The 27,338-nt window shown below is 41.1% G+C and overlaps 1 protein-coding gene across 1 annotated transcript in view; it reads left to right on the forward strand.

The window, feature by feature from the left end:
- Nucleotides 1-27,338, forward strand: part of MYOM1 (myomesin 1) — a 143,864-nt gene that overhangs the window by 45,185 nt on the left and 71,341 nt on the right. The window contains 5 exon segments of the mRNA XM_054984625.1: nt 16,199-16,287; nt 16,410-16,472; nt 17,092-17,256; nt 17,846-18,007; nt 25,017-25,158. Coding sequence (XP_054840600.1) covers nt 16,199-16,287; nt 16,410-16,472; nt 17,092-17,256; nt 17,846-18,007; nt 25,017-25,158 — 621 coding nt within the window.

The following is a 27,338-nucleotide window of genomic DNA, read 5'->3' on the forward strand; positions in this document are numbered from 1 at the left end:
ATTAATGAAGGATATCAATGTAATATAGGTCAATAAATAATCACCATTACAACATCAATAAATATGGTACAAGTATACTTCATTTATCATTTAATGCAGACCGAGTAGACAATCAAAGATATATTCGCACTTAAATTAAGGAACCAGTTTTAAAGTATGAAGTGCTTGTAAACATAATAATCATATATTCCTATATAAATACACAAAGTGCTAGTGCCTATTCATAAAATGACTGTGGCTACTCCCAATATTAAATATATAATACCATATAAGGAGCATGAACAAGATAATTCCAAGTACAATTTGGTTCAAATCATACAGTCAACACTGCATGAAGTAAGTCCAGAGTATAATATTAATGAGTGTTCTTCACAACCAATCCAGTTGTAACTGCAATGGGCAGCTAGCGAATTCCTCTCATTTCAAAATATCTTCATCACAGCAGTTACAAACTACAAATTAATGACAGTCATATCACAAGGCAGTTCTATTACAAACAAGAACAAATTGGAATACTGTATATATAGTTCCTAAAAGTCAATATCAAACAGTTTCAACAAATTCTCCAAGCACCAGTCTCCACTTCCAGGTGCGTGATTGTGACTACATGTGTCTCTAATTTATAAGCAACTCACAAGAAATTTAAAGCGCTAGCGCTTCCAGTAAATATCCCCTCATAGATAACATGAAAGGTCATTATTTATTTTCAGCCCATTTGGACTAACACTATTTAATTTAAAGATCTATCACTTCCTTTCTCAAAAGATCTCTCTTAATAAAATCCAGATCTTTAAATTTGCTGACGTAAAGCACAGTATATTGCAGATCCTTTTCCCCATGCCCGACTTGTAAAAAATGAGGGACAAGAGGGGCATCTTTCACCTCGCAATTAATTCTTGAAAGGTGTTCCTGAATATGAGTTTTTATATTGCCAAACAAGGACCAAACAGTCTACAGAAACCTGATAGATAATAACAATAATGCAATTTTAATGAATGTGCCAATGCAATGAGTGCAAAAAGTGCAAGGTAAGTATTCCGGTATATATACTCCAAAAATACTAGGGATTATCCATCTGCACGCTTGTAGCCCCAATGCATGTATGTATTCCCTACATACATTTTCTCACATGGGCACCTAATTAGATATACATTGCAGGTGTTGCAATTTGAAAAATCATATTTTAGTATGCCTAGAGTTGTAACCAGCTCTATAGGCATAACTAAACTGCAGATGGAACAGTTTCGGAAGATCTTGCAAACTTCCATATCTGAATGAATGAGAAAATCCCGGAAGCTCTTAGTTTTGTGAAGAGCTAGTCGGGAAAGATTGGTACATCCCGCACAAGTGGCCAGTATTTATATATTATCTGCCTAATAGAGTTGGCCGGGGTGGTGTAATCAATGGTGAAAGTAAATGTGTTGTCCCTGGAACTCTGTTGTCCAATTCAATAATTCTTTTCTCTCTCAGGCTATTGCTCATTGTTTGCAGTCCTTAATGATGTAAGAGAGATAACCTTTGGCCAAAAAATCCTGCTCCAAACATTTGCTATCCAGGTTGAAATCACTTCCCTTGTTGAGTTTTGAGTGTTAAAAACTGGCTATAAGGCAAATTTTTAACTAAGTGTAACAGGTGGAATGATTGAAAATGCAGGTATGCATTTCTGTCGGTCTCCTTAAGAAATGACTGAATCCCCAGTGTGCCATCAATTGTGCAATAGAATGTAACTTCCAAGTAATTAATAGATGTTTCACTCATGGGCCATGTGAACTGGATATTTCTATTTACAGTATTCATCCAATCACATAGGTCTTTAACAATGGTTCTATCTGTAATAATTAGGAATAAATCACCTATAAATCTTTTAAACACAAGGATGGTAGGAAAATATAGATTTACTCCTGGATTAGAAAAAAACTTCTTCTCAAGTCTACCCATGTAGAGATTTGCCATTCCAGGGGTGGCTAAACACCCCATGGCTACACTCCAAATCTGCAGAAAAAAAATCTATCTTGGAATCTAAAATAATTCTTATCTAAGATTATTTCTAATAAAGACAACAGAAAACCTGTAGGCGATATCAAAGAAACTCGTTGTTCCAAAGTCTGTTCCACTATTTCTAGGGTGTCACAATGGGGGATATTAGTATACAGGGAAACTACATCTAAAGTAAAAAAAAAACAACTGGGCAGGTAAAACCATACCCTCCAGAGCGTTAATAAATGCTCTTGTATCTTGAATATAAGAATTATTTTTTTGACAAACGGTTGGAGGAATGAATCTAAATATTTTGCCAGGGGCTCCAAAACAGAGCTAGATCCCGAAACTATCGGGCGTCTGGGTGGGGGGAACCCTGGTTTATGTATCTTTGACAACATGTAAAATACGGGGACTCTAGGGAAAGGATTCTGCAAAGCTTTGTGAATGTTGTCATTAATCATTAATGCTTTGTCAATAGTAACTTTAATAATAGAAGAAATATGCCTGGTTGGATCACTAGGAATAATTTTATGGTTATTAGGGTCAGACAATTGCCACTCATTCTCCTGAACATAATTTACTTTGTCTAAAATAACAATGGCACCCCCTTATCTGCCTCCTTTATTATTATAGAGGGGTCCACCACAGGGCTTTTTTTCCAGCTGGAATGCAGTGGAACAGAGTTCTGGAACCTCTTGAAAATGGTCACATGGCTGGTGGCCCTGCCCCCTGATTTCCAGACAGAGGGGAGTTTAGATTGCCTTCCATGCCACTTGGCAGCGTGGAGGGCAATCTAAACTCCCTTCTGTCTGGAGATCAGGGGGTAGGGCCACCAGCCATGTGACCATTTTCTCCGAGGGCAACTCACTGAGTTCCACCACCTCTTTTCCCAGAAAAAAGCCCTGGTCCACCATAAGATTAGAGAGAGCCATGCATTTCTCCTTCTCAAGTTAACCCATCTAGGTTTAAAGCTGTGTTCCAAGAATTCAATGTCCGTAAGGAACATGGATTCAAAAGTCGAGATGTTGTGATTAAAACTGACAGTAGTATAAGTAGAGTTTGGGCATATAGCAGGGTTAATATTTTGTGTAGGTGAGGCGTTCCTCAAATGTTCTTTAAGTTTAAAAAGTTGTATTAATTTAAATAGGTCTACTCAGGTTTGTAAAGAATTGTATAATGGGGTGGGAACAAAGCCCAAACCCCAGTTAAGTACCCGATGTTCCAGAGAGATCAGGGGCCAGGAAGATACATTTATCACTAAGTCCTTCTCCCCTTGCACCCCCCCCCCATAAAAACTACCCCGTCCTCTTGTTTCTAGTGAAGCGACCACCTCTATTCCTGGCGAGAGTACCCTCTTCTGCTGAGGTATCAGTCATTTCACCCTCAGTCATTTCTAATTCGGAGGGAACCTCCATCAGGTTCGACCAAGAAACTTTTTTATGGGTCATATTAGCGTCTCCCACCAAGAGTAAACTCTCCCCACAGTATAGTCCCTCGCATCATAGTGAAATTTCTTCACCATTACCGCTTTCATTTTCTGTTCAAACTCTCTCACTTGTGCTTCCAATTCCTCCATTTTATTTTCAAATACGCCCTGCGTAAGATGTTCTTTAATAGACTTTTCCAAATTCTCTATATCCTTAGTGTTTCCACCTCATGTTTAGATTGTTCAACCAGGAGTAACATCAAGTCAAGGGAGCATTCATTTAAAATGGCTGCCCATCTACGTTTAAACTCCTTGGAGTCTTGGAACATATCTGGGGGTTTAAATATACATAGCCATTTTGGGATTCTATTGCTACGTATGTAATCTGTAAGGGAGGAGGCATGTAACCTATATCTGACAAATTTCTTTCCGGCAAATTGTAGTTGACCCCACTCATCATCTAGAGGATTTTCATTATTACTTAGATTCAAGGGCATATCTGCTAGTATCCTAGCTTTATCAGCATCCGAAAAAAGTTAGAAAGCCTTCAAACAAAAAATTAGCCATAGCTCTCTAAACAGATCACGGTTAAAGTGAAAGAATCATGGCAAGACTCTTTCACACTTTAAAACTTGTTCCTTAATTTAAACACAAATATATCTTTGATTGTCTACTCAATCTAGCTGCTCTTTAATACCATATTGTCTTACATGCATTAAAAGATAAATGAAGTATATTTGTATCCATATTAATTGATGTTGTAATGGTGATTATTTATTGACCTATATTACGTTGATATCCTTCATTAATTGATTTAGTTAGTTTGTCACGGTGTATCTTCTGTTTTGGTTCTTCTTGCTGTGACTCTCTCACTTTAACCGCTCATTGCCTTTAAATAAATAATGCAAAAGGTGCACTCCAGGCTGAGAAGAGGGAGTGCATGGCTATGAACTAAAATTAGAAAGGAAGCAGAAAGATGAAGCAAGAGGATATTCCTTAAATTGCTGGGAAATGTTGGGTAACAGAATAGCCTCACTAGTATGGTATTGACTATTTTTTTGTTTTCAGAACCTATAGACTCTGCTACTTAAGCAGTGCAGTGGGAGAGAGTACTGAGCTTAATCTTGAAAAAATAGCACAGGGGAGTGAGATTGTCAGCAACTCTGTAGTCACAGGCCCTGTAATTATGCAACCACATTGCCACAACTTTACAAATTGCAGTTGATGTACTCCCTCTGGATTACAACCAAAGCCAAAAGGGAAACCCCCGGGGGCTACAAGACATGCAACAACAACAACCGGAGGATGCCACAACAGTAATAGTTATATAATAATTTATAATAAAGTGCAAAGGTGCAATGGTGTGCAAACAAGGTACAAAAATTCAAAAGATACAATCATTACAATGAATACAAAACAGCAGTCTGTCGCCAAGGTAATAAATTTTACAACCATACAATGATGGGCTCAACTGGAGGTGGAGAGTGCAGTAAGGAAGGGTTGGAGAGAAACAGTCCAGAAGATCACGCAAAGAGTAAAAGGGACCACGCTAGCCGACGGGCTAAAGCTTCCATTTACAATTCCCGTTTCGGAACTTCTTCTTCCAGGGCTAGTCTCTAGGGGTTGTTAAATACAATATAATAATAAATAATCACAGGTGAACCACATTCCTACATGTACCCCCCCAAACTGTAAACATATATAACAATAAATACTCACTATCCGTAACCAACACTCCTCACACACCCACCAGTACAGAGCAGAAATTCAATCAACAGGTGTAAAAGCTCAACGACACACCCCTCCATTTATACTCACTCTCCTGGGTCACCGAGTCATACAGAATTAAAGGGGTCGTACTACACTGGACTGCAAGTATACAACCATACAACGAAAATAACGAAAATAAAGCTAGACACGCACAAAAAACTGGACCACCGGTAATTCATTAGCCAAGAAAGCAGGTATAGTCAATAGAGAGGTTCAAACCCCCTGGGCTCATACTCTGGAGGGCGAAGATCCATTTCGACTCGGATCGTAAAAGGTTGGTGGTACAACCAGCATCCTGCACCTCCAGTACCGAGACAGACAACTCCCTGGGATCATTATGGCAAGATATAAAATGTTCAACTAAGGGGGCCTCCCTAACTTGATTTTTAATTCTAGACAGGTGCTCCTGTATCCGGACACGTAGCTGCCGTGTGGTGCTGCCAACATAATTGAGGCCACACCCACATTGAATGATGTATACCACATTGGGAGATTTGCATGTGGAAAATTTAATCGAGAGAGTTCTCCTGGGGGTTATTAAACTCGATAAATCCACCATCAAATTGCAAACTGAACAGTCGCCACAAGGAAAATGTCCAGATGGAAGAGAACGACCAGGAGTTGGTCTACTAAACTCCGATCTAACCAGAATATCTTTAAGGCTTCTAGTTCTTCTAAGACCCATTAGGGGGTATTGCTCACAGCCTGTGATCCCGCTCACCAAATGCCAGTGTCTCCTAATGATTTTATATATGGCACCCGTCATAGAAGTATATTCCATGGACCACTTAATTCTAGGGTCCCGCTGGCGGGGTCTCGGCTGTAAGAGTAATTCACGCGGAGTAGAAGCCGCTCTCCTAATGGCTGGTCGTGTAACCGCTGCTGGGTAGCCTCTTAAAGCAAAACAAGCGTCCATTGCTCGGCAGTGCAGATTGAAGTCCAAGAGATTGGTGGAATTCCGTCTGACTCTTAAAAATTGACCAATGGGGATATTATTTTTCAAACGTCTAGGATGAAACGAGTCATAATGTAAATAGGAATTCCTATCCGTTGGTTTTACAAAAGGCCGCACCCCAAGCGAGCCAGGTGTGCGTTTGTATATGGTGACATCTAAGTAATTAATACAACTCATACTCCCAACCCAGGAAAACTCAATGTCCGGGTCAAGAGTGTTAAGCCAGTGTCCGAATTCTTCCGCGGGGGAGGGGGAGTCCAGAATGGCTATGACGTCATCAATGTATCGTTTGTAGAAAACAATGCACTTCTTAAAGGGGTTGGACTCAGAAAAAACGTGTTGCTGTTCCAAACGTGACATATAAAGATTGGCAATGCTAGGGGCCGCAGCACACCCCATTGCCACGCCTTTAACCTGGTAGTAATATGTATGGTCAAACTTAAAATAATTTTTTTCAAGAATAATATCCAAAAGGCTAAGCAAAAATGGGGTGGAGGGACTCTGTACAGTCCGTGACCAAAGTGCGGTTTCTACCACGGCTCTAGCGCCCTCGTGCGGTATAGATGTATACAGGGACCTGACGTCTAAGGTCATCAAATATGCTGTCTCGGGCACCTTCAAAGGTTCCAAAAGGGATATAAGGGACATGGTGTCCTTAAGGTAAGCCGCAGTTTCAATTACCAGAGGCTGGAGGAAAAAATCAATGTAAATAGATAGAGGCTCCAAAACGGAATTGGACCCTGATATTATTGGTCTGCCGGGAGGCGGCCGCCCCGGTTTGTGTACCTTAGGTAGAATGTAAAAAACCGGGGTACGGGGTTGTTTGTTAATTAAAGCTTCATAGGTTTTTTGATCGATCTCATTAGAGAGTAAACCTTCGTCCAACACAATCTTTATGATCCGTTGGATATGCGCTAAGGGGTTGCTAGGGATCCGCTGGTAATCAGTGTGGATGTTAAGCTGACGTTCAGCCTCCTGCACGTAATGGACGGTATCTTGAACTACCACACCGCCCCCCTTATCGGCAGCCTTAATTATAATGCCATCGTCGTCCCTCAGGGACTGCAGGGCGAGCCATTCCTGTTTGGTCAAGTTATGATTACAATGAATTTTATTCTGTTCCATGCGGCCAATATCCCTGAGGACAACCTGCTCAAAAGAGTCAATCAATGGGTCCGAAATAGACGGACAGAACGTAGATCTGGCCCTAATCCCGGTGGTAGGTGCCACCTACCACCGGGATTAGGGCCAGATCTACGTTCTGTCCGTCTATTTCGGACCCATTGATTGACTCTTTTGAGCAGGTTGTCCTCAGGGATATTGGCCGCATGGAACAGAATAAAATTCATTGTAATCATAACTTGACCAAACAGGAATGGCTCGCCCTGCAGTCCCTGAGGGACGACGATGGCATTATAATTAAGGCTGCCGATAAGGGGGGCGGTGTGGTAGTTCAAGATACCGTCCATTACGTGCAGGAGGCTGAACGTCAGCTTAACATCCACACTGATTACCAGCGGATCCCTAGCAACCCCTTAGCGCATATCCAACGGATCATAAAGATTGTGTTGGACGAAGGTTTACTCTCTAATGAGATCGATCAAAAAACCTATGAAGCTTTAATTAACAAACAACCCCGTACCCCGGTTTTTTACATTCTACCTAAGGTACACAAACCGGGGCGGCCGCCTCCCGGCAGACCAATAATATCAGGGTCCAATTCCGTTTTGGAGCCTCTATCTATTTACATTGATTTTTTCCTCCAGCCTCTGGTAATTGAAACTGCGGCTTACCTTAAGGACACCATGTCCCTTATATCCCTTTTGGAACCTTTGAAGGTGCCCGAGACAGCATATTTGATGACCTTAGACGTCAGGTCCCTGTATACATCTATACCGCACGAGGGCGCTAGAGCCGTGGTAGAAACCGCACTTTGGTCACGGACTGTACAGAGTCCCTCCACCCCATTTTTGCTTAGCCTTTTGGATATTATTCTTGAAAAAAATTATTTTAAGTTTGACCATACATATTACTACCAGGTTAAAGGCGTGGCAATGGGGTGTGCTGCGGCCCCTAGCATTGCCAATCTTTATATGTCACGTTTGGAACAGCAACACGTTTTTTCTGAGTCCAACCCCTTTAAGAAGTGCATTGTTTTCTACAAACGATACATTGATGACGTCATAGCCATTCTGGACTCCCCCTCCCCCGCGGAAGAATTCGGACACTGGCTTAACACTCTTGACCCGGACATTGAGTTTTCCTGGGTTGGGAGTATGAGTTGTATTAATTACTTAGATGTCACCATATACAAACGCACACCTGGCTCGCTTGGGGTGCGGCCTTTTGTAAAACCAACGGATAGGAATTCCTATTTACATTATGACTCGTTTCATCCTAGACGTTTGAAAAATAATATCCCCATTGGTCAATTTTTAAGAGTCAGACGGAATTCCACCAATCTCTTGGACTTCAATCTGCACTGCCGAGCAATGGACGCTTGTTTTGCTTTAAGAGGCTACCCAGCAGCGGTTACACGACCAGCCATTAGGAGAGCGGCTTCTACTCCGCGTGAATTACTCTTACAGCCGAGACCCCGCCAGCGGGACCCTAGAATTAAGTGGTCCATGGAATATACTTCTATGACGGGTGCCATATATAAAATCATTAGGAGACACTGGCATTTGGTGAGCGGGATCACAGGCTGTGAGCAATACCCCCTAATGGGTCTTAGAAGAACTAGAAGCCTTAAAGATATTCTGGTTAGATCGGAGTTTAGTAGACCAACTCCTGGTCGTTCTCTTCCATCTGGACATTTTCCTTGTGGCGACTGTTCAGTTTGCAATTTGATGGTGGATTTATCGAGTTTAATAACCCCCAGGAGAACTCTCTCGATTAAATTTTCCACATGCAAATCTCCCAATGTGGTATACATCATTCAATGTGGGTGTGGCCTCAATTATGTTGGCAGCACCACACGGCAGCTACGTGTCCGGATACAGGAGCACCTGTCTAGAATTAAAAATCAAGTTAGGGAGGCCCCCTTAGTTGAACATTTTATATCTTGCCATAATGATCCCAGGGAGTTGTCTGTCTCGGTACTGGAGGTGCAGGATGCTGGTTGTACCACCAACCTTTTACGATCCGAGTCGAAATGGATCTTCGCCCTCCAGAGTATGAGCCCAGGGGGTTTGAACCTCTCTATTGACTATACCTGCTTTCTTGGCTAATGAATTACCGGTGGTCCAGTTTTTTGTGCGTGTCTAGCTTTATTTTCGTTATTTTCGTTGTATGGTTGTATACTTGCAGTCCAGTGTAGTACGACCCCTTTAATTCTGTATGACTCGGTGACCCAGGAGAGTGAGTATAAATGGAGGGGTGTGTCGTTGAGCTTTTACACCTGTTGATTGAATTTCTGCTCTGTACTGGTGGGTGTGTGAGGAGTGTTGGTTACGGATAGTGAGTATTTATTGTTATATATGTTTACAGTTTGGGGGGGTACATGTAGGAATGTGGTTCACCTGTGATTATTTATTATTATATTGTATTTAACAACCCCTAGAGACTAGCCCTGGAAGAAGAAGTTCCGAAACGGGAATTGTAAATGGAAGCTTTAGCCCGTCGGCTAGCGTGGTCCCTTTTACTCTTTGCGTGATCTTCTGGACTGTTTCTCTCCAACCCTTCCTTACTGCACTCTCCACCTCCAGTTGAGCCCATCATTGTATGGTTGTAAAATTTATTACCTTGGCGACAGACTGCTGTTTTGTATTCATTGTAATGATTGTATCTTTTGAATTTTTGTACCTTGTTTGCACACCATTGCACCTTTGCACTTTATTATAAATTATTATATAACTATTACTGTTGTGGCATCCTCCGGTTGTTGTTGTTGCATGTACTCCCTCTGGAAGCATCATGTTCCCTCCCTCCATTACATTTTGATTGCTGGGTAATATGATTTCCCCACAGCAGCAGCATAGTCTCAGGAAAGATATCTACATCTCCCACAATAAATTTAAAAGTGTGCATTTCTACATACACAGGCATGTGTGCATGTATGCACCCACACACAAACACACACACACCAGGCCCCAGAAGAAAATTATATTTTGTGTATGCTTCACAGTTTCTCCTCAAAGTGATTTTAACAAGCTGAACTGCTAGAATATTATCAGAAATTCTAACAGAGCCATCAAAATTATTTTAAGTTACCCATTAAGTAATTAGCAGTGCAATCATAGGCAGAGTTCCCTCTTCTAATCCCATTGATTGCAACGGGTACTCTGTTTAGAATGGCACTGTAAACTCTCTCCAAATCTATTTCTTTGTATGCTTATTTTGATGATGAAAATAGTCAATTTGACATTAGTTAACTGAATTAATTTTAATGAGCCAGATTTGATTAATAAGAATGAATGGGTGTTAGTAAATCCAAATTTATTTTGATTGACATACAAGTGTGCTATGGATTTTTATTGATTTATTTCTCTGTTTTAAATAAAATGTGTATGGTAAAGGAGTTGACTTCTGAGTTATCACCCTTTTCTTCATAGAACTGAGGAGATGAAAGCAACTGGGGTACAGTCTCTCATGCTACCTGCTAAATAATTTAGTACTCATGATATTGCATTAAAATCCAATCCATGCAGTTGACTGCAAAGGGAGGTGAGGTCCTGGTGTCTCTCTCCAAATAGCAGGCAAGCATTATGCCTGATTCCATGCTCAAATGACTGTGTAAGAGCCAGAGGTCTAATCAGTATAATAGCTTGGAGCTATAATCATTCTCCTAACCTTTCTGATTTATTCAAGGTATCATTATATCTTTATTCCATCATGGTAATGATACAATTATTCTAAGTATCATTGAGCATAATGATTCCCTCTTGCATGCTCTCCCAAGGTTCTCTCTCTGCCTTTTCTGAGGCAATCATGCAGTTGCAGTGCCCCCTCAATAAAGAGTGGAAATAAAGGTAAAGAAGAATTCTATGAAGCAGTGCTGAGTTTTGATCCATGATCAAATACTAACCCTGAGAATGTTACCAAGGATACATTGGGTAGGAAGGTTTCCTTGCAGCTATTGTTTTATATCCCGAACCACTTATGTACATGTTATGCTTTGCCAGATGATTGTTTCAGCATCTGACATCCAAACATCATTTATGTTTGTGGCTAAGCCCTGGTTCACACAAGTAGGAGAATGAAGACAAAGTAGCTGGTTCCACATAGGGCAAGAAATGCCGATCTGGCTGTGCAAACAGCAGTAAGTGGAGTGAAGATGTATGGGAATGGCATCCACATGCCCCATTTCTGCATTGCTTGCTACTGGTGCTGCCCCTTCAAACCTCCTTGCTTCTCATCACATTGGCACAGAAATGCTGACCAGACGAGAATCTTGCTTGATCCTCCTGAGACCCAGCAATCCCCTCTCCCTCCCATCAGCTGAGCCATAGCTCAGTTATTAAAGGGGGAAAAAAGCCTTGTTTAAAGGAGATTGGCAGAGCTTAGCACCACCATTTTGAAGGCAGTGCTAAGTTCTGTCCCCCACCCCCCTCCATACCCGCATTGCCTTCAGGCATCGCTTTCTATGTGTGGAGATGCTGCTCCATTACCCCTTTAAGTTGGAGCAAAGAAGGTTTTCTTTGTTCCACCTTTAAACAGAAAGCCTCGGAAAGAAAACAACAAAGTGGAGGCAGGCTATATTCTGCCAGGAAAAATCCCCCTGTGGAAGCAGCCCTGAGGTAGCAGAAATAGGAGGTGGTCTAATGAGCTGCACCACCTCAGACTGCAGATGGAAGATCATAATGGGAAGCTGTGGATGAGTGGCACAGAGCATGTGCTTTCAATGCAGCAAGTCCTGGATCCAGTCCTGTTTAAAGGATCAAGTGGCAAGTGATGTGAAAGACCTCTACCAGAGACCCCAGAGAGCTGCTGTGTAGATCAAATAGACTGCTGTTGATAGACCAAAGGTCTGATTCAGTAAAAGACAGCTTTATATGTTCATGTGATCATATTTTGGAATGTTCCTCTGTTAAAAGCTCCCTGCAAAAAGAAGGCGAGCACAGGAATCAGAGTGCAGATAGAATCATTGTTCCTGTTGTGCTAATTTCTATCCATTTGGTGTGCAAAGAGAATATTGAAAACAATAATCTACCACCTGCAGTGTACAGTGGTGTGATCCATTCTGTCACCTCAGGACACTGCTACCTCACTGCATCCTCATTAATTTGCATGTGTGAACCCTTAAGAAAGTATTCACATATAATACCGATGCTATATTCATGCCTTATGATTAAAACTAAACCCATACTTCCCTCCCAATTTCCACAGCACTTTTATTACCTATATGGTTATTCAGTTAGAAACCATAATCACATTTTCATCCTTCCCTTGTCTTCACAGTAGATCATAATCCAACTCTGAAAGAGGCATTAGAAAATAAATGCTTCCCTCTAACTAGAATGTAGTCTTTTAAGCACTTAATAGACACTAACAGTGAAGTTAAATATATATTTTAGGCCAATGTTGTCCCCCTGCCAGATGTGGCTTTATTCACATTCCTGGGATCCTTGCTATAGTTCTTTCATCATAGCCTTTGGGATTCTTCTGTTATGTATTTTGCCCTTACAGGTTGACTCAGTCATGTGGTAATGACTGATACAAAGGATAATATCGACCTAACTTTATGAAATATGAAAATTTCACTTATGGATACATAGCAAAAAAGAATACAGAGAAATGCTTTTCCCAGTATGTGCCCATGATAAATCACTTGCATTTTGTGAATACAAAAATGTCACCAGATCAGTTTATTATTATTTGAGGATCTTTGCAAGTGGTGACTTAGAATACAAGTATCATATACTGTGTTCTCCCCTCCCCCCTTTCCCACTGTGGCTTCTTAAGACTCTCCACCAAAAGCCACTCTTGAAGGTCATGATCATGAACCCTTTAGAATGGCTTGGATTTATACACACAGAAAAACACACAAGATAACAATACGAAAACTGCAGCTTTGATCCAAAGCACCTGGAGAGAGGGGTGGCTGGTGATCCCCATCACTCTGCACAAGTAGAAAATGCCTTCCATTCGTGTATGACCTATCTGGATCCAAGCAAATACTTCTGTTGTTTTGTTGTTTGTTTTTCTATTCCCCCATACAATGTGAGAAAAACACCCATCTGTCTTGCACTGCCTTCATAAAGGCCACAGCCAAACTTCTTTGTTAGGTGAGGCTGCCATATTTGCAGGTAGAGCTGCAATATATCCAGGTGAGGCTTCAAAGAAATGAAAAATTGGTGCTGACTCATAACTAGACATGGGCACGAACAGCATTACGAACAGAAAAAACCCACGACCTAATCTGCTGTTCTCGAACAAGCTGTTCGTGAGGCCCCATCCTAAACGAACAGGTGATCGTTAAAAGCCTTGTTCGTTGCCTTCGGCAGCTGTTCGGCAAGCCAGACAGTCTGGCACCTGCTGCAATCAATCCCCTTGGCAACCGGAGACAGGGAGGGACTGAACTCTTTCTGAACTCCTTCTGGCTTTCCTTTTGGCTTTAACCCTTCAAAGTACTTCCAGCAGAGAGTCCCGTTTTTGCCACTGTGAAGAGAAAATGACAGCCAATGGGGAGACCCGTGGATCATGCCTTTCCCAGGGAACAATCTCTCTGAAACTTGGGGGGTCTTCAGAGGACAGTGAGGACTATGTCCCCTGCAAATTTGGTGGGTATTGGACATTGGGAAGGTCAGTTTAGGGGGTGTTTAAAGGGCCCTGCCCCTTGCACGTGGCAGGAAAGGGCCTTTAAACTATCAGCTGGCAGGCGGCAGGGGGGAATCCCCCCTGCCACCTGCCAGCTGATAGTTTAAAGGGATATGTAAAGGGCCAGGTAAGTGGGTTTGAGGGGAAGGGGGCTAAGTGGGGGGTTGGGTGGGGTGGGGGTTCTGGCCCCCACGAACAACGAACAACAAACATGTCTGGTAACAGTTCATGTTCATCCATGTTCATTGTTCGTTGTTCGTGGATGGCACCGAACGACGAACAGGGTGTTTGGGGTTTTTTTTCTGTTCATGCCCATGTCTACTCATAACTGACGAAGTCTTTTGCAAAGCCAAGATATAGCTGCAAAGTTGCAAAGCCAATGTACAGCTAGGTATGTTTAGCATCAAAAATGCACATATTGAAGAAGAAAGCACACATTTCTCAGCTCCAAAGTTTTTACCAACTTATAATGAACACCTTCCTTAAATCACTGCAAGCTTGCTTAAGCTTAAATCAATACAAGCTTTTTCAGTGCCCTGCTGTGCTAACAGTCATAGTAGATAAACGGGAATGTTTTCAGGATCACATCAACATACTAAGCAGGATTCAAGTCCAGTGGCATTTTAGAGACCAACAAGGTTTTTAAGTTGTAAGCTTTCAAGAGTCAGATCTCCCTTCTTCAGACCAGAGTTCTGATTCTTGAAAGCTTATACCCTGAAATCTTGGTTCCTAAGGTGCCGCTGGATCCAAACACTGCTGTTCTAGTGCAGACCAACACGGTTATCCACCTAAGACTATCAACATAATAAAGGAAGTCTTGGGTGAGCAAATTTGGTCGTCAAATGGGAAGAATTTGGATAATTTTAAATAGAATTGTAACAAATTTAAAAGCCCATTAAAATTTGGGAGGAGGGAGACAGTACTCCAGGCTGAGTGGTGCATTCACTGGTCTCACCGGTCTATGGCTCTGCCTACATATCCTCAAATGAAGTCTGGAGTATCTGTTGTAGTGAGCACATCTTTTATGGTTTCCTGCTATACATATAAATCCAATGAGGTTGAGTTATGACACCCTCCAAAAGACAGTACATGAGATTAAAGTTCCTAACATAATTAAGATATTTTTAAGAATTAAGATTGATGTATATGTGTGAGTAGAATATAAGACCACAGCTAAAAATTTCCCTGGAGTGATACAGCATCCTAGCCTATGCTTCATTGTCAAAAGAGCACCCTGCCCCATAAACAGAAACAAATTGTTCCATGAAGAAAAAACAAGTCCACAAGAAACTACTTTAGTGGAGAAATTTGTTTCCAAGATGAAGTATTAAGAACCTGAGGTAAGGCTGAAAGAACTAAAAGACACATCCTTTAACAGCTACTCCTCTTTTGTCTCTTTCTGTTGAACCCTTCAATAACACTCTAGCATTTTCCCTTTTACCAGCCCTCTAACTACTTTGCTGTATTCTCCCTCATACCTGCTACCATCCCATAGTTCTAAAGACTTTTGGCTGGCATTTGGCCTCTACTAAATAGATTTTTTTAAAAAAAATGTGTGAAATTTGAAGTCAATTCAGTAATTGTATTTATTTATTTATTTAAAATATTTATATGCCCTCCTTTCTCTTGGAGATATAATCAGTGTTGGTAATGTGTGGGTGAGTTTAAGAGCTATGAGATGTTTGCATGCATGTACTGTGAGTAGGAATGCTGTTGGAAGGAGGGGGAAATGGGAAAATATTGTAATGTTATATGTAAAGAAATAGCCATGTTAGTTAATGGTGAGTATTAGGGAAATGAGTTAAGGAAATTAATCCAACATTAAGCCCATTATTTTGTAATGTTGCCTGTTCTAGCCTATATTTACTTTTTTAAAACTAGCATGCTCATGTTTCTAACTCAAATACCTCACATTTACTTCAAAGTCATTAAAGATAGTGGAGTATAGTGACTAGAATGCCAGAATGCCAGATTAAGTTCCTCAACTTGTTGGTTAACTTTGAGTCTGTCACTCATCACCCTAGGTTCTCTCACAGGAAATGCCTTCCTAAACTCCTTGGAAGAAGGGGAGGGGAGAGAAATATATAACCAATAAATAAAACTAGTGGTAGTCCTTTTTTCTTTGACACTAATGTTTTCATTTAGCAGAATTAGCCATCCTACAGGATTCAGAACATGGCTATAATCACTGAGAAACATATTGCCTAGCAATATTGGGAGACATTTTTCATTTGAAAATATAAATATACCCCCCCTTGCTTTTAGAGAAGCATTGACATTATTCCTCCTGACCCTTCCATTCTTTTCAGATGTGATTTTGAAGACACTGCTCAGTATCGTGCTTCTGCCATGAATGTAAAAGGAGAGCTTTCGGCATATGCTTCACTGGTGGTAAAGAGTAGGTTTGCCAAAGATGTATTTTTTGGTTTTTCTCTATATTAAAATTCAGTTTGTCATGGCCAGGAGTTCACTTCTTCTGAGGTGACAAGCAGTTATAGCTTTTGTCCTTCTGTTTCCTAGGATACAAGGGAGAGTTTGATGAAACTTTTTTCCATGCTGGAACTGTCACCCTACCCATCAGCTGTAAGTTGATAACTGATCAGTTGCTAAGTAGATAAATCACTACAAATCACCTGAGAATAGGATTTAGGAGCATTGTGTGTCAAAAGGTCTACTGCATTTGGGGAGGATGAGGACCAGCAATGTCACCTTTCATCAGGAGAAGCAGCACCTCTACAGTTAACACCTCTTAATGTTTTTGCTTATGCTAAGACATCATGTATCAAAGGCTTCAGCTGGCAGTCTTGTATTATGATTCTGAACTCATAATTGTAAGAATTGATTGGATATAAGCTCTTTTGCAAAGGGTAGTCTTGCCCTGCCAGTGTTCTTTAATTGCTTTTGACATCCTATTCTGTTGTATTTTACTATGAAATATAATTTTTTAAATCATATTCATAATAAAATCTTCTGAGTTATTGCAGGAAGATTACAAAACTCATTCAAATTCTGAATTCAACAAACGTGATTTTTGTATCTTGGTGTACTTACAATGGCTCCTGTTCTAACCATTTTCTTTGGATTTCTGTTTATGTATGGATCTTATTGCTTAGTAGTTTGTGTAGGAGAACTATAGCTGTGCAATTCAACCCTGGACCTTTGATGAAGATAAAGGAAACAAATCCACTTTTTCCTCTTGCAGTTGGTGTTACTCCACATGGCTATGCCTCCAGATTTGAGATTCACTTTGTTGATAAATTTGAGGTTTCCTTTGGAAGAGAGGGTGAGACAATGAGTCTGGGATGCACAGTTATCATTCATCCAGACATTAAACGTTTCCAACCACAGATCCAGTGGTACAGAAATGGTAAGTGTGCCTTGCAAGATGAACTAACACTTTTAGCACCTTGAGTATTGTGTGAGTGGGAGGTGTCTGTGGTCCTGGTTTGTAGGAAAAGTATGTGAAGAAATGAGCATAAAGTATGGTATGGAAAAATCTTACACTGGTGTTACTCTTTGTATGAATACTCAGATTGGACATACATCTCCACAACCGCTGTCATTTTAGCAGATGTGGAAAGGAGATCCTGTACTTGCTGAACACCAGCTGCTAGTTATTTTGGTGGAATTGCCAAATTAACAGATTTGGCCCTTAGAATATATGCCATTCATATGTCACTCGATTAAAGAGATCTTAAGCAATTAATTGAATTAATTTATTGATTGAAATATTCTTCATCAACAACGTTAATAATGCTTCCTTTTAAAGATGATGCATGTGTGTGCTTCAGTAGATCTTCCATCTTCATGAGTGAAGGATGGTTCCTGCTTGCAATTTTAAAAAATCAGTTGCTTGATTAATCAGGGACAATCTTCACACAAGAAATTGTTTAAGGGCAAATAATTCCATATATATTGGAACAGATTCTGTTCAATCACATCTTTCTAACTTGTAGGAGAGCTGATTAATCCATCCAAATGGGTAAAGATGCATTGGAGTGGAGAAAGAGCTACATTAACCCTTTCTCATGCTAACAAAGAGGATGAAGGTCTTTACACCCTTCGTGTAGTGATGGGAGACTACTATGAGCAGTACAGTGCTTATGTTTTCGTTCGAGGTAAGTTTTGTTGAAACCAAATAAAGGAGGGTATTACGTGTATGTGCTCACTCTTCCAAAGATATAAAATATTTTAAAATGAGTTGTATACAGTACCAAAGCCAAAATTCATGTGATTTTATTTGGACCCAGTCAAAATGGCACAACATATTGAACATGTTCTCAAGTTTCTGACATAGTATAATGCAGCTTCATATATTCACATGAACGTTCAGTGGATTTTTTAATTTACTTTATTAATAAATTAGAATTACAAAAAATAAGCATCTTGGAAACTCCTGCCTCTTCTCATTCCAAATGATATCTGAGTCCCTGTTTGGATTATACATTGTGCCAGAGAGACAGAAAAGAGAGGTTCACAAACAAATCCAAAATAACAAAAAATATGGAAGCTTTTGAGTTCTCTGGAATTCTTCATCAGGGGAGATATTAAAAAAACAAAAGGGGGGATGTTGCAGGCCCTAATCTTAAGGCCTCTTGTTTGCATCTGAACGCCAGACATATTTGAGTAGAGCTGGGTAGAGCTGTTGAAAGTTTGCAACACTCCAGAGATCTTGAAAACTTGCACATTTTTGTGGGATTTAGTAGTTTTTAATTGGCTTTTGTTTTGTGATTTTGCTTTGGAACATTATAGCTACCCGTGTCCTCTGTTAGAAAGAGAGATTGTAACTGAGCAGTAGAGGCAGGCATGAACCGAAATACAAACCAAAGTTCGCCATGAACTGGGCCGCTTCATAGTTCGCAAAGCAGCAGTTCATGGGAGCTCATTTCTCACAAACCCTGATGAATTTTAGCCCAGTTCATTTGGTTTGTATTTTGGTTCATCACTGCAGACAACCTGGTGCTGATCAATCAGTTTCCTAGACAATGGGGGGGGGATGGGCTCTCTGCAGACCTTCTGCTGACCCGGAAGTGATGTTTTCACAAAACTGGGGCAAGTTTGTGGACATTTGTGGTTCATGGTTCATGAAATGTGGTGAACCATGAACCACACGGTTCAGAATTTTCCCGTTTCATGCCCATCTCTACTGAGCAGTTAAGAAAAATAAAAAAGAAAAGTAAAAAAAAGTCAACGTTGAGTAGATGTTTAAGATCCTTATGCTGCATGTGTGATTTCTGCCCCTTATTAGTGTTGGGGGGGAAAAAGGTTAAAAGTAAGCTTTACTTCAGAGGTGCAATGGATCTTGGATCAATAGAGAGTCAGCACACGAGTTTAGCTTTTAAAAACATTTACTTCTAAAGGGAAAAGGGTCACAGGATTGCTACAAAACAACAAAGCCTGGAGCTACATTTTCTCACTACTGTTTACAACAAAGAGCTGGGATAACAGAATGGAGAATCTTCTTCTTCCTCCTCCTTCTTGACCCTGAAAGGACAGTCACCTGACCTGTTGACCAATAACAGTTTACAAACACTCTCAAGTTTTCCAGGCTTGCAGATTATTGGCTTTGTGCCAGGTTCCCTTTCCAGGTCAATCTAAACAATAGCATGGTAGGTAAACACATTAACCCCATAATGACTGAATCTCAGACCTTGCAACACACATATATTCCAACAATTAGAACATTGTTGTTGTTGTTGTTGTTGTTAATTTATAGTCGACCTTCTCACTGAGACCCAAGGCGGATTACATCGTGCAAATGAATACATTATAATCAACAGCTAAGATATTCACTAAGCAAAATACAACATGATCAACAGTTAAGACATTCAATGAACAGATACAATAGAGTATGGTAGCAGAAAATTTGAAAATGAGCATAAAGCTGAGCATGGAGTTGAAACAAAGCTTAAATAATTAACATGACATCTTTAACAATGTGGAAGCTACTCAGTAGGAGCATACTTACATCAAATATTTTGTCTGAGTGAAGTGTCTACCAAGAGTTCCTTGGAGTAGACACAGAGCATTGTGCTTCAATTAGAGATACCTGTGTTTTTAAAAGGCTGCAATAGCAGAAAGGAATTTTACCTGCACAGATTTCCCTACCACGGTATCTGTGATGAGGGAGGACTGTGCCTGTTCAATTTCTGCCTGTTCAGCTGCATTTAAAGGTGCAAGATCCAGCCCGCACCCCAATAATTTTTTAAAATCCAAAGTAGCATGCTTTCTACTGTGAGGTGTAAAAGATGCCATGCCTTGATAGCACCACCACAGGAGGGAGCTCATAACCCTAGCAGCTTTTCTTGAGTTTTTTATTTTAGTTTATATGTATCTACTGGTTTTGTGTTGCACATAGAGGATTCTGCTGCTAAAAATGGAAGTAGTGCTATAGAACCATTAAGACAGTAAACCCTTGCCTCAATTCTGGTCACTTGACATATATCATAGAAGTCTTTCACATTCAGCACTGAAAAATTTATAAAAAGAGAGTGGTTCTTGAAGAAGAATTCCATATCTAAACTGTGTCATGCTTATCCCAATAAATAGTAGAGTTCTAGGAGTTATTGAGAGTACCTCCTCCCCCATTTTTTATTCATGGCAAGCATTCCCTGCCCTGATATGTCCTCAGGGCTTGCCCCCATCTGGTGTCACAATGGGGATCCCTGCCCTAGCCACTGTATCCAGCACAAACCTGGTGTCTATTATCCAGCTTTTTCCCTTCCCAGCAGAGACCATGATATGGCGTCATCACAGATAACAGTATTTTCTGGCACCACTCACCTTAACAGAGCTCAGTAGCCTAAGCAGCAGAAGAAGGGAAGGCGGAGAAAGTCACTGTAAGGAACTGACCCCTTCATGCCCCTTATCTCATAATCTCTTTGGGGGAAGAAATCCTTTGCACGAGCTTGCTACCTTATACAAGGATCTCTAGATCAAGACTATGTTCCCATTCATGTCTTTTACACATAAAAACGTATTGTGTGGATATATAATTTGCTTAATAAATATTGCAAAATTAACTTTCCGACTGTGCTTCCAGAAATGTAAAATGAAATTATGTCCAATAGGCAATGCACTCCCAGTTTTATACTTCAGTGAACAAAGCAGTGAATCATATTGATCTAATGTAACCAAATTAGCTGAGGATGTCCTTTTGGCTTCTCCGACTTGACAGCTTCTTTGTTGGAACTCAGTTTTGATCTTCAGTGCTTGCTTTGCAGAAATTTCATACTCGGTGTTTGCTTACAAACAATACTTGGATGTTTTAAAGAAACAAAACACATTGAAATTCCTAAGCATAAACACAATTTCAATAGAAAAGAAGAGACTTTAAGAATGAATAGAGCATGGCTTCCAGCCCTGCAAAACACCAGGCTAACGAAATACTCCACATCCCACAATAGCCCTGCAGAGAAGATTAGCATATCAAGCACCAATCCATATGCAAAAGAACCTCCTCAGGATACAGTGACGCCTCCCTCCATTAGCATTCCACACCCTGGGAAACTCCTACAGGATGACTCAGCCCAAACCCACTTTCCTGAGTAGATATAAATGACCTACCAACATCTTTTCCTCACTGTGACACTGAGAGATCTCTGTCTTTTGGTGCTACACCTCTGAAGATGCCAGCCACAGCTGCTGGCGAAACGTCAGGAACTACAATGCCAAGAGCACGGCTATACAGCCCGGAAAATCCACAACAACCAAAACACATTTTGCAAACAAAGTAGAATTTACATGGCATTTTTTCATTGTTTATAGGCAAAACTGTACCTTTCTGGGGGAAACAAGTTTCTCCTTAACTGTGCTTGCTGATTGGTAGTAGAAATCTGTAGGAGATAATCAGATAATAACCCTTGCCTCATCCACTAGTTTTCCAGTGCAGTTCCCCACTAACACCAAAGACCATTCCTCTACACATAGACTTATTACCAGTCTCAGAGCCAGCTGGAGAGAAAACAGTAAAAAAACCCACAGCCATGTTAGAGGATTTGTGAGGAGGAGAGTCAGAAGGCAGAGACAGAGTTCTTCCTACATTCTGACCCTCCCCTTAAAAAGTCTCTTACCCCTACAGTAGCTTTATGAACAGCTGTGAGTTGGGAATAGAGGTGGGCACGATCCAAAAAAAATTAACCATCAAGCTGATCGTGGATCCGCACTGGCGACGACCCCAAATCACCGATCCACACCGATCATCTCCCATTTCCGATCGGGGATCGGGGAGGCCAAAGCGGGGTGCTCTGCTATTCCCAGCTATGTGGGAAGGTGGGTGGTGGTGGCCACCGGGCGCATGCAAACACTTCCGCTCAGCTCCTCTGAGCCCTCTATTTACCAAGTATTACCCTTCTAGTCATGAAAAAGCCAAATCATTTGTACCACCTGTCTAATTAGAGTTACAACCAGCTGAGAGTTTAAAGGCGGCTGTATTTTCTTTTGCACATTAACTTCTCCCCCTTTTTGTTCTCAACTGCTTGCAAAAGGGATGCAGTCGCTGGGCTGAGAAGCCAGGAGGAGAGAGAGATCTCTTTTCAGTGTTAACTCTTTCAACGCACTGAATGAACTCAGAGAGGAGCGCAAAACAGCTTCAGCTGATAGCCGCTCTCAAAGCCAGGGGTTCTTGTTTTCTCTCTCTCTTAACCCCTTCCTCTCCCAATCACTTTGCTTATATTTTTCTCAGGAAGCCACCTTTTCACTCACAACTGTTTGCTTTTCCTTCCTAGGGGAAATATTATCAGGTTTCTTGCCTTAAATTTCTTTTGCTAAAAAGTTAACCTCAAGCTGCAGTATGAAACCTCCATGTGCTTTCCAGACTGCGTGCTGCCCATTTCTCTCCCTAGCTCAAGCAACAATTTTCCCTATTCTAAATCGCAAAACAAGTTTTTCTCCTCCTTAATTACAGAAACACCTTCTTTTACTCTTTAGACCTGGTCTCTCCCCAGACCATTTCTCCTTTTTACACATATATTAATAAGCAAAACAAAAATTCTGTGCCAAGACAAAGGGGAGGGATAAGGAATTGGGGGGGGGGTGTTATGGATGTGGATTCAAAGCCAAAAACCAAACCAAAACAAAGAAATCCCTTCACGAAGCGCACAATTAGTACAAATTTGGGACGGAGGGCGGCTCGACTCTCACCGTGCCACCTCCCCCTTTTCTGTTCTCTCCTATACGCACACTCACACAAACATCAGGATCCCCATAGTTTGTTTTGACAAACAAGACAGATAAGGATAGGGGGGGCAGGAGGACTGTGTTTGGCCGTCAGAGCTGCCTATCAGGGTTTGCAGGGATGAGATTGGAGTGCCCATGGCTACAGAACACCCCTTCCCCCTCCCTCCCCTGAGTCTCTTCTCCCAACTGGTAAGTGCGTTGCTGCTCCGTGGTTGGAAGGAAGCCCTGCTGATCAAGGAAAGCTGGGCTTCCATTCGGGTTTCCAGGGTGACAGAAGGAGGGCAAACACAGCTCAGGCATTCCCCTGGCTCCGTTTCCCCTGGAATAGATTACTGGCGCCTGAGTGTCTGGATCCCCGATCAGATCCCAATGGCCCCGATGAAGCCCTCCCCCCCCCCCCGAACGCTGGATCGGTCGCCGTGAACGGAACCGATCCGCCAGGTCCCGATCGCGCGAACGCCATTATTGTGGGTATTTTTCTATCGTAATGCCAATCGTGCCCATCTCTAGTTGGGAACCATGAGTTGCATGGTCAGTGGCTCAGTGTTAGAGCATCTGCTTTGTATGCAGATGGCCCCAGATTCAATTCCTGGCATCTCCAGCTAAAAGGATCATCTGGTAAGTGATGTGAAAGACTTTTGGCTGAGATCCTGGAGAGCTGCTGCCAGTCAGAGTAGGCAATACCGATCTTGATGGACCAAGGGTCTGATTCCGTATAAGGCAGCTTTATGTGTTCAAACCCTATGTTTGGCTTGCAGCATGTAATTCTGGCTTCACTTTCACTGATAGTGTAATAAACACACTGAGATGATGTCTACTGGAGCCCAAATAAAACTATAGTTTTATTTTTTAAATTCTATTTTTAATATTGTGAGGTATCTGAAGCATTTTATATCTAAAGGCAACCAATAAGCACTGTAAATCAATAAAAAAATGCTGAAGGCAGATTGCAGGGGAGCTTAAGCTTTACAACTAAATTAGCTAACAGTTTCTTTGTTTTGCTTGTCTAGATTACTTATTCATGTTTTTGTGTAAGGAATACCACTTATAGTTTCTCATGGAGAGAATGTCCCTTTAACAAGTGCTTGAATGTCTTTTGAACAAGTGTATGGTGTGATCACATTTCACTGGCTCTTGCAGCCGTTCTATATCAGTCTCAGCTGCTGGAGGTAGCTGAAAAGAGCCATGTCAGTGTTAGAAGTCTTCAAATTCTTGGCTGGATGACCAGGCCCAGAAAGGCGCCAGTTTGCCCAGGGATGCACAGTGACCCGCCCCCACACCCGCAAAACATGACCAAAGTAGACATGGTCACAAATTATAGAGAATTCCCAGGGGCTTGCTTATTGGTGATCTCACACAAAAAAAGAAGGCTCTATTGAATCAGCTAAAATTAAAATATTATATAAGCAATCTATTATTAACTTTCTGTAAGGATTTTACTAGCTCTTTTATGTTGCAAACCATAAAAACTGGGACTGTACTTAGAATTCTTAGGAAGCCTGCAAAATTTCTCCGTTTCCTCAATTTCTGTTTCACAGACTTATAAGGAAAAAAAATACAGAGCATTATGAAATGGAACTGTAGGCAGTTTCAGAAACAATTTAACTAAGAAGTGTCTTTTAATAAACATGGCACATTTATACTTCTGTGATTCTTTCTCCAGATTGAAAGAGGGCACAATTCCAGGTTTAATTTCAATGGTTTAAAAGAGACTTGCAGACTTTGTTCATAAGCCTTGATAAGACTGCTTTCTTGAATTATTGATACTTGGTCATATTGATTATTAACCAATAATGAAGTTTTTGATTCATGCATGCTGTTATTCTATTAAAGGAAGAATTTCCACTTTATAGAAGTAGAATTTGGCCTTTAAAGTCTTTTGGCTTTCGCTCTTACATGAAAAAAAATCTTTAAATAATTGTTATTCAGTATGTGTCTTTCTCTATACAGATGCTGATGCTGATATCCCAGGAGCCCCTGCATCCCCACTGGATGTGAAATGTTTGGATGCTAATAAGGACTATGTCATTATCTCTTGGAAACAACCAGCTGTTGATGGGGGAAGTCCCATCTTAGGATATTTCATTGATAAGTCAGTATTTATGCAAGACTGAATTTATTTATTTATTTATTTATTGTAAATCAATACAGTCAACAGAATAGGACATGCAATAAACAATGCAAGAGAATTTGGCTTAAAGAAATCTGAAACAGAACTGAAATAAAGCATGACACATTAAACAACGCAGAAATTATATAGTAGCACCGTACTTCCAGCCACATACTATACGTAGTAGCATAGCCTATACAGTCCCTATACGTTTACCAAAGCATCTTTCTGAACTAATTTGTTACAGTACAGCCCTATTACCTGTGTAAGAAAGCCCCTCTGAATAATCCAATTTTGCATAGTTTGTAGAAAGCCAGGAGAGAGAGAGAGAACCTTCTTCACCTGATCAGGAAGGCCATTCCCTAAGGTCACATCAGGGGGACACATCAGAGAATGCATATGTATCGGTAGTTGTTGATTTTGCCCATTTGCAAAGGAAGACCTATGTAGAGTACATTACAGTCGTCTAATGTCAATGTTACCATAGCGTGGATCTAGGTGACCAGATTGGTCCTATCAAGATAGGGGGCCACCTTCTGGGCTAGAATGAGTTTGAAGAAGACATGTTTTGCAACTGCGTTAATTTGCTTTTTTAGCACTAGTGATACTGATCTATGGGATTCTCTATATGATCATAAAAACCACTTCATTACAGAAAATATAACATTACTTTGTGAATTATTAAGGGATTCCAGTTTGCCAAGTAATGTCTCAGAAAGTTGTTTGATGGAAGCAAGTTAATACATGATTGATAATGTGAGTTAGCAAATATTGCCCAGATCTTGAAACAGTGCCAAATACTACATATCTTACCTTGTCATACCCTAGCATGATTGAACTGTTACCAAAAAATTAAGTAATCCTGAAGGAATGAAGGTCAGTTCATAAAGTACAGCTTTAATGTATACTTAAAGGACTGTAACGTGTGAGTGTGTAGAGGGAAGAGCTGGCATAGTTTGGCAAGAGGGATGGACTCACCTCACCTTAAGGCCTCCATTTGAGAGAGAAGGGGGATGGACAGCACTGGCAATTCGTTCTCCTTCCCCACAGATGCAGACACTTGGCTTTGAGCCAAGCCTGTGGCTTCCACACCCAAATAAGCCATAAATGCCACTGTAGCCTGCCACAACACCTTGCAAGATAATTGGATTTCTCAGGTTTGGAAGGCACATTCTCACTTGATCCAGAGGAGTTAGCCGTGTTAGTCTGTAGTAGCAAAATCAAAAAGAGTCCAGTGGCACCTTTAAGACTAACCAATTTTATTGTAGCATAAGCTTTCAAGAATCAAGTTCTCTTCGTCAGATGCATAGTACAGAAACTGGTCAAATATAGAAGAGGAGGGGAGGAGAGAGAAGATGCAGTTAGGGGGAGAGAGGGAAGGTGCAACCAAAACATTCCTTTGCTAGTAAATGTAAACATCTCCTTTTGGGGTCCTTTTGGGGTCAGTTGGCTTGGGTGAGGTTATCACATTATCACAGGTAACAGATTTCCTTTACAGAGGCGGGGTCTGGGGGAGCCCAGTGGCGCCTGGCGTGGGCTTTCGGGGACAGCACTTCTCTTTGTCAGATGCATCTGACGGGGAGAGCTGTGGTTATCGAAGGCTTATACTACATAGGAATTGGATGGTCTAGCTGTTTTACTGCTGCAAACTAACAGGGCAAACTCCTTTGAAGCCTCACCCAAGCCAACTGACCCCAAAAGGACACCAAAAAGAGATGTTTACATTTACTAGCAAAGGAATGTTTTGGTTGCACCCTCCCTCTCCCCCCCTAACTGCATCTTCTCTCTCCTCCCCTCCTCTTCTATATTTGACCAGTTTCTGTACTATGCATCTGACGAAGAGAACTTGATTCTCGAAAGCTTATGCTACAATAAAATTGGTTAGTCTTAAAGGTGCTACTGGACTCTTTTTGATTTTCACTTGAGTTTTCCTTCGCCTTCTGCTCTAGTAGTGCTATAAACCTGATACCTTATTGACAAAGTAGCCATCCTCATCTTGTATGCCTCCTAACCTGGATGTGGCTTTCTGTCTTTTACTTCCATTGATGGCAGCCTGCTGGCTTAGCCCACAGATTTTCCAGTCTGGAGCAGATTCTGGTTATAACAAAGTGCACATTGACCACTGTGTGTATCATGTGAGTGCACTCACCTGAGAGACAGTA

This window comes from Eublepharis macularius, chromosome 7 (assembly GCF_028583425.1).
Source record: "Eublepharis macularius isolate TG4126 chromosome 7, MPM_Emac_v1.0, whole genome shotgun sequence".
Lineage (NCBI taxonomy): Eukaryota > Metazoa > Chordata > Lepidosauria > Squamata > Eublepharidae > Eublepharis > Eublepharis macularius.